Source organism: Scyliorhinus torazame, chromosome 2, assembly GCF_047496885.1.
Source record: "Scyliorhinus torazame isolate Kashiwa2021f chromosome 2, sScyTor2.1, whole genome shotgun sequence".
In the NCBI taxonomy this organism is placed as follows: Eukaryota; Metazoa; Chordata; class Chondrichthyes; order Carcharhiniformes; family Scyliorhinidae; genus Scyliorhinus; species Scyliorhinus torazame.
In genome coordinates this window covers 152,107,324-152,122,094 of record NC_092708.1, presented here as the reverse complement: position 1 = coordinate 152,122,094, position 14,771 = coordinate 152,107,324, and the positions used below count along the sequence as shown (strand labels likewise).

At 48.6% G+C, this 14,771-nt stretch overlaps 1 protein-coding gene across 3 annotated transcripts in view; it reads left to right on the top strand.

The window, feature by feature from the left end:
* Window positions 1–14,771, top strand: part of LOC140392817 (signal transducer and activator of transcription 4-like) — a 206,454-nt gene that overhangs the window by 181,896 nt on the left and 9,787 nt on the right. For all 3 annotated transcript variants that reach the window (XM_072478479.1, XM_072478489.1, XM_072478499.1), the window contains one exon: window positions 4,124–4,263. In XM_072478479.1, the coding sequence (XP_072334580.1) occupies window positions 4,124–4,263 (140 nt within the window). The remainder of the gene's footprint in view (window positions 1–4,123; window positions 4,264–14,771) is intronic.

Here is a 14,771-nt window from a genome sequence, read left to right as displayed (position 1 = left end):
CACCACCCACACCCCTTGCAGCCTACCGCTCACCATTACATATCGCCCTCCATTGTCCACTACAATAGTCTTGGCCTCAAATGACACCCGCTTTCCCACCAATATTGCCACCCCTCTATTCTTCATGTCCAGTCCCGAGTGGAATACCTGTCCTACCCATCCCTTTCTTAGCCTGACCTGGTCCGCCACCTTCAGGTGTGTCTCTTGGAGCATGGCCACGTCCGCCTTCAGTCCCTTTAAGTGCGCGAACACTCGAGCCCTCTTCACCGGCCCATTCAGGCCCCTCACATTCTACGTTATCAGCCGGATTGGAGGGGCTCTCACCCCCCCACGCCCCGCCGACTAATCTCCTTTTCTGGGCCAGTCCTGTGTCCACGCCTCCCTCACCCTCCAGTCCCCCAGAGGGGGGACCCCCGTCCCGACCACCTCTTCTGTGTCCCATTCCCTTTCGGCCGATGCAGCAGCAACCCCCCCCCCGCTAGACCCCTGTCTAGCTTTTTTGCTCCCCCCATGTCACTCCCGTAAGTCAGCTGACGCCTGCTGACCCCGGCTTCCCCCGTTGTCCCATTGACCTCCCCGCGTGGGAGTCTCCCAATCCATATCCATTCCTTTGTTCCCCTTCCAGACTTTCTTCCCGCGTGCGGGAAAACACCCCGCGCTTTCCAAAGCCCGCTCCGCCCCCTCTGGCGCAGCTCCTGTCGCGGCCTTGTCTCTCTCCCCCAGCCCATGTAACATTTCCTGCGCGTGATTGACCCCCTATATACAACAACCATCACACATCAAACCTCAAACATCCCCCCTACCCTCACAAACCCTCAGTTAGAGTCCAACTTTTCGGCTTGTACAAAGGTCCACGCCTCTTCAGGCGTTTCGAAGTAATAGTGTTGGACCTTGTATGTGACCCACAGTCGCGCTGGCTGCAGCATTCCGAATTTCACTTCTTTCCGGTACAATGCCGCTTTGGCCCGGTTGAAACCCGCTCTCCGCTTTGCAACCTCCGTGCTCCAGTCCGGGTATATTCGGACCTCTGCATTGTCCCACTTACTGCTCCGCTCCTTCTTGGCCCATCTCAGGACCCACTCTCTGTCCGTGAACTGGTGGAACCTCACCACCATCGCTTCTTCGCCAGCACCCGATGTGCCCCGTCCAACTCCAGCGGCCTCGAAGGGGCCTTCGTGCCCATCATCGCCTCGAGCATCGTGCTCGGGTATGCCCCGGCATCAGCCCCCTCCACTCCCTCAGGGAGACCCAGGATTCGCAGATTCTTTCTCCTCGACCTGTTCTCCAGGTCTTCGAGTCTTCCCGCCCACCTCTTGTGTAGCGCCTCGTTCTGCTCCACTCTCACCGCCAGGCCCACGAGCTTGTCCTCGTTCTGACTGACTCTTTTCTGTACCTCCTGGATCTTAGCTTCGTGGGCCTTCTGGGTGATCCCGAGTCCTTCAATTGCCGAAAGCATAGGCGCCAACATCTCCTTGCGCATCTCCTCGCGCTGCTCCTCGAAGCAGCGCTTGATGAACTCCTGCAGCTCCCCTTTGTCCCTGGCCGCCGCCATTTTGTTTTCTTTCCCTCGCTTCTCCCGTTGCTCCAGTGCCGCTCCTTTGGCCGTTACACTTCTGGCCGTTTAAAAAGTCTATGGAAACTCCTGAAAAAGGTCTGAGAGTCAGTTCCAGACTGGAGCTGCCGAATGCGCGACCTACTCCTCCATGGCCGCCACCGGAAGCCTCGCCCCTGCTTCTTCAATGGCCTTGGTAGATCTTTTCACAGTTGTTCCCTCTGCTGCTAGAATTCACCTTTGATAGAGTCAAGTCAGATTGCAGCTTTAAGCTTGCCCTTCCCCCGCCTGCATGCCGGAAGAGGCTTTTGTCTAAACCTGCAGCCAAAGCCAAATCTTTTACTGTTTCTGCCGGATCTAGTAGCCAAAAGACATAACATTCCTGGGGGACACTGTCAGGGGAATGCTGCAGTCTTCTTGCCACACCGGGAAATGTCAAACAAATGCTGTGGGGGCCCTGTAAAAGAGCCCAAAAGTCCGTTCCAAGCGGGAGCTACCGAATATGCGACCTAGCTCTGCATAGACGCACCCGGAAGTCAGACCCACGCAGACATGTGGAGATGTCATAGTAGATGCCATAGAATTCCTACAGTGCAGAAGGAGGCCATTTGGCCCATTGAGTTTGCACCAACCCTCCGAAAGACCACCCCACCTAGGCACAATCCCCTGCCCCATTCCTGCAACTACACCCTAAGGAGCAATTTAGCTCCCAATCCAACTAACCTGCACATCTTTGGACTGTGGGAAGAAACCGGAATACCTGGAGGAAACCCACGCAGACATGGGAAGAATGTGCAAACTCCACACAGACAGTTACCCGAGGTCGGAATCGAACCCGGGTTCCTGCCGTCATGGGGCAGCAGTGCTAACCACTGCGCCACCCTGCTGCCCTTGATTACCCTTGTTGATAACATCCTGGATCATTTCAATTCCTTAGCCTGCCCATGTATTTTTCCAGGCCGCTCTGTCAAATAAACCTGCAACAATATACATTTTATGATACTGGAAGTACTAATTTTCATATCATTTCTGAGTAATGCCAACATCACGGGGCTCAGAATAGTTTCTGAGGAGCTCCATTAGTTTCAGTCCACCTAATAGTTTTTTTCATGGCTTATCACTGTTTACATTTTCTTTTACCAATCCATTTGGGTTATTTGCCTTTGATTCCATGTATTCTCAATCTCAGAAATGAATTAAATAGCTTCTGAAAATCTACGTGACAAGTCTATTCTGGATCGCGCTGGAATAAATTTTTATTTTGTACATGCTGTCTCCTCTTCCCTCCCCCATAGTGTTTATATAGTCTGCTATAACGTTTACGTTTATATAGTCTTCAAAGTGAAACATTTAAATGAGAGGAAATGTAATATATTTATTTTGGTAGGTTGCAACACTGTAGGAGCATTGTCAGGGCAAGTATAACACAGGTTAAATGCAGAGTTAAGTTTAATTTGCATTGCTCCAGCAATGGGTCCTAATGCCCACCTCAGAACATACAGTGGGGATGAAATTCATCATGGATGGCAATCCAAAACAAGGCAATTTATGCAAAGTGTGAATAGTATTGTACTGTGGACCCATTGGCTTAATTGTTTTTTTTTAAATATATTTTTATTAAGAATTTTTCAATAACAATATTTTCCACCTTACAAACAAACCCCCCCCCGCCCATAACAAAGAAAAGAAAAAGAACTCGCGTGGCAAGACAAGAACATGGCAAGTCAATAAAATACAGAACTTTGTACATTGGATTCTTCCCGTACATGTCAGTTTCCGGATCATTCATGTGCTTTCTTGCTCACATGTCCCCCACAGGAACCCCCCTTTCTCCCCCCCCCCCCCTCCCTCCCTCTCTCCCCCCCCCTCCCCTCTGGGCTGCTGTTGCTGCTATCCGACATTCATCTATCGCTCCGCGAGATGATCTAGGAACGGTTGCCACCGCCTGTAGAACCCCTGCGCAGACCCTCTCAAGGCAAACTTTATCCTTTCCAACTTGATAAACCCAGCCATATCATTTATCCCATGCTTGAGTTTGAGAGAAGACGGCCAGCTTTGATAAAGAGTCATCCAGACTTGAAACATTAGCTCCTTTTTCTCCACAGATGCTGTCAGACTTGCTGAGATTGTCCAGTATTTTCTGTTTTTGTTTAAGCTAGTTGTTCTTGATGGTTATCCATAAGTTCCTGCTGGAAAGTGCATGCAACTCAGCTGTGGTACCCTCCATAGAAAGGCTTTTTGATGCTGAATGCCTGGGCCCATACATGAAAAATAGTTCAGATCAAAGCAAATTACTGTGGATGCTGGAATTTGAAACAAAAAACAAAAATGCTGGACCATCTCAGCAAGTCTGACAGCATCTGTGGAGAGAGAATGGAGCTAATGTTTCGAGTCTGGATGACTTTTTGTTACCTGTGGTTTCCCAGCAGTCATGGTACCATACATCAATGAGACTTTGCACTTTCAGAATAGGAGGGAGAAAAGGGAAGAAAAATAGCTTTAATCTTTGCACAGTGAAATTCTATTATGTAAAGTTGTCCAAATCAACATGTTTTATATATGTTTCATCAGGTACATTGTGGGATTTGTAAGCAAGGAAAAGGAACGTGCTTTACTGAAGGATAAACCATCTGGTACATTTTTATTACGGTTCAGTGAGAGCAGCAGAGATGGTGCCATTACTTTTACCTGGGTGGATCGATCTGAGAATGGTGAGTCAGTAATGGATTCTCTATTCTGTCCCAACAGTCAGCTCAGGTCAGAGGCATGAGTTTTGTCTTTTAAAAGATATAAAAATATCAATTTGGACGATAATGTGCTTTTTAAACTGGGAGCAGATTTGTCTTTCAGACTACGCTAGAATAAAGAGCTGGAGGGTAAAAGTTATGGAACGGTTTATTGCATGATCGGGTGAAACCTAACTCACAAGTCAAAAGAAAGTTATACCAACATTCTCCACAATAACATTTTGGTACTGTTGTATTCTCTGTCACCATGAATTTCCCACAGCTTCCCAGTATTATTTAGCCTATATATCTGTTACAAATTTGGGTCTGCTTTAGATATTCACTTTGGTTTCTCTTAGAAATGAATCCCATGTCTTTTATGGCCAAGAATTTATCTTTACTACTCTGTATCTAATCATACAGTAGCATAATCCAGGGATCGCAACAATGAAACCCTTTGCTCCATGAAGTGAATACTAAAGCTGAACATGTCACTGCGTGCTTCTCCGAGAGGCTGCCTGTGACCTCTTCAGTGAGGCAAGGTCATCGAGGAGATGACTTAGTTTACAAACAAATAATTATCACCTTATTTCTAAGACATGGAATGTAACAAAGTACACCTCACTGTGCCTGTTAAGCTAAATACACTCTGACCAGGAGGTTCGTTAAAACAGCTTGGTTCTCAATCAACAGAGCACCCTTACTGATGAAGTCTGACTTTCCTGAGATACAGATTACTTGGCAAGGTGCTTCTTTATAGCTCTACTCTTAGCTAGGCAGGAATCCAAAAATTTGATCTCTAACCTTCCTCCAGCTCTTTTTAGCTAGAATTGGTTAGCTTAAATAGGAATTAAAACTACAATTGTTTTTCTTGGGTGAAAACTCTCTGAGAACTACTTTACTCATCCCCACCATATTGGATTCGTATGTATGGAACCAAGCCAAAAAATTTAGGTGTGTCTGTTTACTGAGCTGGCTGAACAAATCTCCATTGTATCAAGGTGAAATGGCAATTGGAAAACACCATCTTAAATAGATCCTTCAGCTAAGCCTAATTATTGATACTGTTTTGCATCTTATCCCTTCTGTTTGTACTGTTTGAACATTGAAGAGTGTAAATAATTCTGAGCACTTAAACACAGAAATAATGGTCAGAATTTTACGGCTGTTCACACTGGCAGGCTATTCAATCCCACTGATGGCACACCCCTGCCACAAGGTTCCTGGTGGCGAGGGGGGATGCATTCAACAGGAAATGCATTGACAATGGCGGGACCAAAAGATCCCGCTGTCGCCACCAAACATGGGGCAGGTTGCGTGGAAAATTCCACCCAATGATTCTGCATCAAAAGTATTTGAGTTTAGCTAATGGCTCTTATCAAGTAAAGACCCATGTTTTGTTCCCCTTTTGCAGCAGTCAAGCTGGATTTCCCCTTTTTCCCAGAAGTAACTGATCACAAATGAAATTCTCCTAAACAGAAATTAAGCAATAAACCTAGAATCACTCTTTGAGGTATTTTGAATGTTTACCAACCTGGCTTACATTAAAAAAAAAAGTTGTCTTAAATTGTGTCTACATTTTCCACAGGGTATTAATGCAAATAATACCGGTGGTAATTTGAGACCACAAAGTAGATAGTCAAATGCTTTAAATGAAATAACCTTTTTATATAAATAAATAACAAAGTTTGACAATAACTAACTCGTAGCAGAACTGTAGTAATAGTAGTAACTATGAAAACACGAGCTCTGGTAAAACAAGTCTTGGTTACAGGTCACCTCTTGCAGATTGAAAAACCCGCCAAAGTCTCCGCACATGCTTCGAACCCTTGCCAGAGCAGACGCCAGTGAAACAATTACATAGGAGAAAGGCTTATGAGAAAACTCTGTACTCAAAATGACACTCTGTAACAATACACACCATTTCCCACTTCAGGTCTGGACAGCAGACTGAATATTAGCGCAGATTTTGCATTACCAGCGTTCACCATAATTATGAAGTAAATCGGACAGCAACCTCCGTACTAGGTATGTATGCAGTCAAAAGCAGAAATCCTGAGGTTGCTGTCTAAATTGTCCTACTGCCCCTCTGGCTGCACTTATAGCTACTTCGCTGATAGATTGGCACTGAAATGCACATAAATGTGTGAAGCTGTGCTACTTATCGATATAGTCCTTAGTAAACACAGCAGAAAGGGTTAGGGATGGTGCAATCAGGTGTAACTGAATTTTTTAGCAGTTACAATTACTGTCAAACAAACAGGATTAGCTCTGAAAATTTAATTCCCTCAGAAATTAGTGTTAGAAAATGTTATTTGTACCCCTCTCCCAGATATGTATCTCTCTTAACCCAATCTTTTATCCCTTTTTTCACTTTCTGTTCATGATTTAAATTAATTCATACTTCTTGACTTGTATATCCTGGTTTACACTCTGAGTCACATGGTGGGGGGAGGGGAGGCTGCATTCAGTCAGTAACCCTGGAAAAATTGATTTTCCCACCACTATGGAGCATTGACTCCACACCATGATTACTTTATTTTGCAAGGATCCTCATCCAGACGACTGATTGACAGGCTTGGCTTCCAGTTGGATGGGAGCAGGTTTCTACTGGGATGTGTCGATTTCCCTTGGGGGTGGGGTAGGAGTGGTCTGATGGAAGAGAGAGGCAGTTCAAAATCCAAAGCAAGTAACTAAGCTTCAGGGCCGAAGGGAAGTACCCCTGCTCCTCCTGGCTCACAGTGCTGTAAAAGCACTTGCCCTCTCCCCCCTGACTTTCAGATACTGTATCCTGAAGCTTAGGAAACCCAGCCAGCAAACCAAGTTAAATTTGAGGCTTCTAGCCTCATTAGAATATTTAAGTGACCAACTTTCGTGGGAATGGGTTCAGAGAATCACAAAACTGTTGCAGCGCAGAAGAAACCCATTTGGCACAGCATGTCTACCTCAGCTCTCCGAGGAGCAATTAATCTTGTGCTATTTCCCCGCCTTCTCCCTTTTCAGATAATGGTCTAATTCCCTTTTGAATGCCTCGTTTGAACCTACCCCCACAACACTCTCCGGCAGTGCATTCCAGACCTTAACTGTTCGCTGTGTGAAAAGATTTTTCCTTAAGTTGCTTCTTGTACCAATTACTTTAAGGGTGCAATTCAGTGGACTGAAGGCAGAGGGGGCCTGAAAGGTGGGGGTGGGGGAGGGTGGGTGGAGAGGGGGGAGAGAGACCACAAAACATCCTGCTATCCAACGCACTGCTCCTTTTGGCCTCGGAGAGTTTCTCTCTGCCGAGGCCAAACTTAGAGGGATTTCCTAGAAAGGCTCCTCGCAGATCAAGGGCGGGATTCTCCACAGATGGGGCTATGTCTCCACGCCTGCAAAAAAACGCGGTCGAATCACTCCGGATTTTCCTGAAGAAAGTCCGGAGCGATTCACTAACCTGAAGGGGGCTAGCAGGGCCCCGGAGTGCTCCTCGCTGCTCTGGCTGTCGATACTGGGCCCTGCACCTCCGGTGGGGGGGGTCCACGCATGCGCAGGACGGCGGCCTGAGTTGGCCGCCCGCGCGACATGGCGGGCCCACACCGCGAACCGGCACCAAGAAGATAGCCCCCCCCCCCCCCCCCCCCCCCCCAGATCGTGCACGCACGCCGATCGGTGCCCCCCCCCCCCTCCCCCAGTGAAGGATTTCCCCCACACCCCAACAGGGCGACCGCGAATTGAGTCTGCAGTCGCCATGCCGCGTTCCCGACAGGTGGGACCATGAGAGAACCATGCCGTCGGGAACTTGGCTAGCTGCATTCGGTGAATCGCCGTGGTGGCCTCTTTCAATGACCCCCAACCAGCGCCGCGTCAACCGCACGCGTGATTGGCGGCCCCTAGAAAATCGCAGGAGCGGCGTCGGACCCGACCTCAGGTTTGACGCCCATTCTCTGCCCCTGGGCCAATCGCGATTTTTGGCGCAGAGGCTCGAAGAATCCCGCCCCAGGGCTTTGTGCGGCAGGCCCAATCTGTTTCTCTCTCTCTCTTTCCCCCCCCCCCCCCCCTCCACACCTTTCAGGACTTCCCCCTGCTTTTATGATCCCAACCCCCAACATTGGCGAGGCCCCTGGCAGTGCCAACCTGGCACCTGGGTGCTAGGGGAGTGCCAAGATGCCATCCAGCCTTGTCCCCAACCACCCAGGGGTCTTTAATAGCCTGGGAGACCCCCCCCCCCTTCCCCCCAGGTGCCATTACGCCTGGTCAATGCCCAGGCAAGGTCTCCGAGGCATGGTCAATAAGTCCCGGGCACCAGGTGAATTCAACGACAGCTCATTTAGCCTATCTTTCTGTAGTCCGGGTGAGATCCAGATTGCGCTGAGCGGAGTGAGTCAGGTGACTCGTGAGCGATCTGGTGCGGAGCCCGATTTAGGGCTCGCGCGCAATTCACCCGTTGAGCCCAGCTCTGCGCCCAGCACAAAGGGGTTGCTGAATTTTGCCCTAAACCTTTACCCTCTCATTCTCAATCCTCTCATGAATGGGAACATTTTATCCCTTTCTACTCTGTCCAAACTCCTCATAATTTAGGTACCCCATGTCCTGCCTCTGCCACCCTGAAAATGGACAGATTGATTATTTAAAAAGTTTTAACATCTCACTTAACCACAACCCACCCATTGTATGGGGGTTAAGTTCATCCTGATTGTGTCAGTGAGGGTGAGATCCAAATCGCGCTGGGTGGAACTGGTAGGGTGACCACTATCGGCGCGGTGCCTGATTTGGGGCTCGGAACGCATTGCACCCATTGCGGCTGGCGCAATGGTATCTTCAATTTGATTGGTTAAATTGCTGCTACTTGTCCTCCTCACACATGCCACAGATTCCTTGTCGAGGATGCCACGCTGGGTCAGATGGCCAGTTTGTGTTGTGGTGTTTTGACTCAAGCTCAATACAACCTCTGGTTAATTTGCTTTGCCAGTTGATTTTCCCAAGTAAATCACTGCTCAGGAACTTTCAACGGGTCCTTAAGGCAGTGTTCTCCCTATCTCTTGTTGTAAAACCAATAACTGTATCTTCGTACCTTCCTCATCTATTAATATTGTTAGCTGCACGATCTTTTTGGACCTTAAATGGAACATCAATACTCTCTCCATTGCTATATCTGCATCCAGCTAACTTGTTTTCCAATTCATTCCAAACAATTTATTTCCTTTAACAACCCTTCTCTCTATTCCAGCAGTTCCCAACCTTTTCCTTTATGCGGCCCATAGATGGTCATCAAAAGCTTTTGTGGATCACAATGTACGCAAACCTTTTGCCACGTTATATTTTAAATTGCCTATGGCCGATGGGGGTCAAACTTTTATCTCAACAAGTATGAAAAGCGTAGCTATTTCTAATATTTTATGATGCCCACTCACAAATGCATTGTGGATTATATTACACAAGGATGTTTGTGAAGCAAATGCCATTGCGAATAATAACGTAACATCGATTATGATACATATGAGATACACATAATTGTAGTTTTCTTTCCATGGACCATCTGCAGTACTCTTACGGACTCCCAGTGGTCCACAGACCACAGGTTGGGAATCACTGCTTTGGGACATCAATCTGTCCAAAATGTAAATACTATTCCATAGTTGGGAAACTTGTGCACCCGCGGGTATAATAGGTGACCTGGGTCTATCTTCCAGCTTTCAATTTCTGTCTACTTCACTGCCTTTCTTGGCTCTAATTTAGTAATACTACTCTAGCCACTGCTGTTTCAAACTTTCTTTCATTGTTCATGCTATGTTCTGAATATGCAGTAATGTTTTTACACTTTTAATGATGAACATAATTAATCTGCAAGTATATAAGAGGTGACTAATTACCAGTATTATTGTGCATTAGACTAGGATCAGGGCTAAATAAATGATGCCATTTCACAGAGTTAGATGATTTCATGACCGTAAAAGGTGTGACGGTCAGCAGAGGGAGACAAGCCTGAACACTTTTATTTTCCTGCTATTGTCCATAAGCAAGGCGACTAACCCAGGTCTCTACAGTCCGGGGCTTCGAGTCCCTCCACATTAACAAGATCCGTCTCCGGGCTACTAGGGAGGCAAAGGCCAAGACGTCAGCCTCTTTCGCCCCCTGCACTCCCGGCTCTTCCGACACTCCAAAGATCGCTACCTCCGGACTCGGCACCACCCGTGCTTTTAGTACCGTGGCCTTAGCAAAACCCTGCCAAAACCCTCTTAAGCTTTGGGCATGCCCAAAACATGTGGACATGATTTGCTGGGCTTCCCGCGCACCTCGCACACCTGTCCCCTACCCTGAAGAACTTGCTCATCCTAGCCGCTGTCATGTGTGCCCGGTGGACTACCTTGAATTGTATCAGGCTAAGCCTGGCACATGATGAGGATGTGTTAACCCTGCTTAGGGCATCTGCCCACAGACCCGTCTCCATCTCTCATCATAGATTATCATAGAATTTACAGTGCAGAAGGAGGCCATTTGGCCCATCGAGTCTGCACCGGCTCTTGGAAAGAGCACCCTACCCAAGGTCAACACCTCCACCCTATCCCCATAACCCAGTAACCCCACCCAACACTAAGGGCAATTTTGGACACTAAGGGCAATTTATCATGGCCACTCCACCTAACTTGCACATCTTTGGACTGTGGGAGGAAACCGGAGCACCCGGAGGAAACCCACGCACACACTGGGAGGATGTGCAGACTCCGCACAGACAGTGACCCAAGCTGGAATCGAACCTGGGACCCTGGAGCTGTGAAGCAATTGTGCTATCCACAATGCTAGCGTGCTACCCCTAGCTCGTCCTACCACTTGCCCGTAAGCTCCTCCACCGGAGTTTCCTCCGCCTCCGAAAGCTCCTTTAAAATATCCAATATCTTCCCCTCTCCCACCCAGGTACTGGAGACTACTCTATCCTGTATCTTCCGTGAGGGCAGCAGCGGAAAGGCCGGCACCTGTTTTCTCAGGAAGTTTTGCACCTGCAAATCCCTAAACCCATTCCCTGCTGGCAATTCAAATTTATCCTCCAAAGCTTTCAAGCTGGGGAAGCTCCCGTCTATAAATAGATCCCCCATCCTTCTAATTCCTGCCCTTTGCCATCTCCGGAACCCACCATCCAGCTTACCCGGTACAAACCGATGATTATTATAAATCGGGGTCCAGACCGATGCTCTGGGGAGGACTGTCATTTTCACGGTCTGTACCCTCCCCGCCAGTGATAGCAGGAGCATGTCCCATCTCCTAAAGTCCCCTTTCATTTGTTCTACCAGCTGGAATAGGGTTAACTTGTGCAGTGCCTCCCATTCCCGGGCCACCTGGATTCCCAGGTACCTAAAGCTCTTTCCTACCATTCTAAGCGGCAGCTCTCCCAGTCTCTTCTCCTGTCCTCTTGCCTGGATCGCAAACATCTCGCTTTTCCCCATGTTCAATTTATACCCTGAAAAATTGCCAAATTCCCCCAGGATTCGCATTACTTCTCCCATCCCCTCCAACGGGTCTGAAATATACAAGAGGAGGTCCTCTGCGTAAAGCGAGACCCGGTGTTCCCCCTCCCCCCGACCCAGCTCTTTCCAGTCCCTAGAGCCTCTTAACGCCATGGCCTGAGCAAACAGTAACGGGGTGAGGGGCACCCTTGCCTCGTCCCTCGGTGTAGTTTAAAATACCCCAACCTCAGTCGGTTCGTACGCACACTCGCTACTGGTGCCTGATAGAGCAACCGCACCCAGCCAATAAAGCCCTCACCAAACACAAACCTTCCCAACGTCTCCCACAGGTAATTCTACTCCACCCGATCAAAAGCCATCGCTACCACCACCTCCACCTCCTCTCCTTCTAAGGGCATCATAATAACATTTAAAAGCCTATGAACGTTGGCCTTGAGTTGCCTGCCCTTTACAAATCCCATCTAGTCTACCACTATCACCTTGGGGACACAGTCCTCTATCCTTGTGGCCAGTATCTTAGCCAGCAGTTTGGCGTCCATATTCAGTAGAGAAATTGGCCTGTATCATCCGCATTGCTCCGGATCCTCCTCCTGTTTCAGGATCAATGAAATCGAGGCCTGTGACATTGTTGGGGGGAGGACTCCCTTCTCTCTTGATTCATTAAATACCCTCATCAGCAATGGGCTCAATATCTCTGAAAACATCTTATAGAATTCCACCGGATAGCCGTCAGGCCTCGGGGCCTTGCCCTCCAGCCCCTCGATTATTTCCTCAGTCCCAATTGGCGCTCCCAGCCCTTCCACCAGATCTTCATCTACTCTCGGAAACCTCAACTGATCCCAAAACTGTCTCATCCCCTCCACCCTAGCCGGGGGTTCCGACTCATATAATTTACTATAAAAGTCCTTAAACACCTCATTCACCCCCACTGGGTCCAGGACAGTATTCCCGTCTCTACTCTTTACTTTCCCTATCTCCCTGGCCGCCTCCCTTTTCCTGAGCTGGTGCGCTAACATTCTGCTTGTACTCATAAATCGCCCTCCTTGCCTTCCTCAACTGTTCCACCGCTTTCCCTGCAGTCAACAGCCCAAACTCCGCCTGTAACCTCTGCCGCTCCCTCAGTAGCCCGCGTCCGCCTGGAGTATCTCCTCCAGTAACCTATCTCTCTCAGCCCATTCCGCCTTTTCTTTGTGGGCCCATATCGAGATCAGTTCCCCTCTGACCACTGCCTTCAAAGCTTCCCAAACCGTCGCTGCAGAGACCTCCCCAGTATCATTTGTTTCCAGGTAGTTCTGGGTGGACTTGTTAACTTGCCCACAGATTGCTTCGTCCGCTAGCAACCTCACATCCAGTCTCCACAGCGGGCGTTGTCCTCTCTCCACACTAACCCGTAGATCCACCCAATGTGGGGCATGATCCTTCACTGTGATTGCCGAGTACTCCGTATCCACCACCCCCGTATTAGCGCCCTGCTCAGAACAAAAAAGTCGATGCAAGCGTATACCTTGTGGATATGGGAGAAAAAAGAAAACTCCTTCACCCTTGGCCGTGCAAACCTCTATGGGTCTACTCCCCCCATCTGTTCCATAAACCCCTTCAATTCCTTTGACGCGGCCGGCCTTCTCCCAGTCCTGGATTTTGGCCGGTCCAATTCCGGATCAATGACTGTGTTAAAATCTCCTCCCATAATCAGGTTATGTGATTCTAAGTCTGGGATCTTACTTAACACCTGCCTCATAAATTCCATATCGTCCCAATTCGGAGCATATATGTTCACGAGTACCACCCGCACCCCGTCCAGCTTCCCACTCACCATTATGTACCTACCCCCTTGTCTGACACGATTCTCCCTGCCTCGAATGCCACTCGTTTATTGATCAGGATCGCTACCCTCCTGGTCTTTGAGTCCAGCCCTGAGTGGAATACTTGGCCAACCCACCCCTTTCTCAATCTCATTTGGTCTATAACCTTTAGGTGTGTCTCTTGTAGCATTGCCACGTCCGCCTTCAGCCCCCTCAAATGCGCAAACACATGAGCCCGCTTGACCGGCCCATTCAAACCCCCCCCCCCCCCCCCCCCACCACCACCAACTAGCCATCACCCTTTTTAGGCCAGCCTCTAGCTCGCGCCCTCCACCTCCTCGAGCACGCCCCCCCCCCCCCCCCGACATTCGCCATTCCTGACCTTCCATTTGTCCCCTAGCAACAGTTCTTCCCCTGTAAGCAAAGCAGCTAGCCACCCAACCCCCCAGCAACAGCACTAGAAACCCAACCCCCCCCCCCAAGTTAAGCTCTAGCTTAACACCTGCTCGCTACCCACTGTGCTTCTGTGTGTCAGCTGACCCATGCTGACTTGATAGTGACCGCCCATGGCACCAAGCAGTCAGTCTCCTCATTGTTCTCTCACCTCTTCCCCCACTTGGACAAACATATTAAAAGCATCACATTCCCCAGTAAACGAATATCAGAAAAAACAGTAAGAAGTCTTACAACACCAGGTTAAAGTCCAACAGGTTTGTTTCAAACACTAGCTTTTGGAGCGCTGCTCCTTCCTCAGGTGAGCAGCGCTCCGAAAGCTAGTGTTTGAAACAAACCTGTTGGACTTTAACCTGGTGATGTAAGACTTCTTACTGTGCTCATCCCGGTCCAACGCCGGCATCTCCACATCAGAAAAAACAGTGAAGAACCAGCTACTTTAGAAAAAAAACACACAAAAACAGAACCAGCTCCAAAGACCACCCCCTCTCTAACCAGCTCCCTGAAAGACAAAGTTAACGTTAGCCAACAAAACAGCCCCTTATTACACATAACACTACTTATACTTATACAGCCCAGCACAACAAATCGCCACCACAGTACCCTCCAAGGCTTCAGTGTCTTATAGTACGTCTCCAGTCTTTTTTCTTTAATAAAAGTCCATACTTCATCTGGTGTTTCGAAGTAGAAGTCCCGTTCCTCATGTGTGACCCACAGACGGGCTGGGTACAACATCCTGAACTTCATCCCCTTCTTAAAGAGGGTCGTTTTGCCCGATTAAACTGAGCTCGCCTCTTGG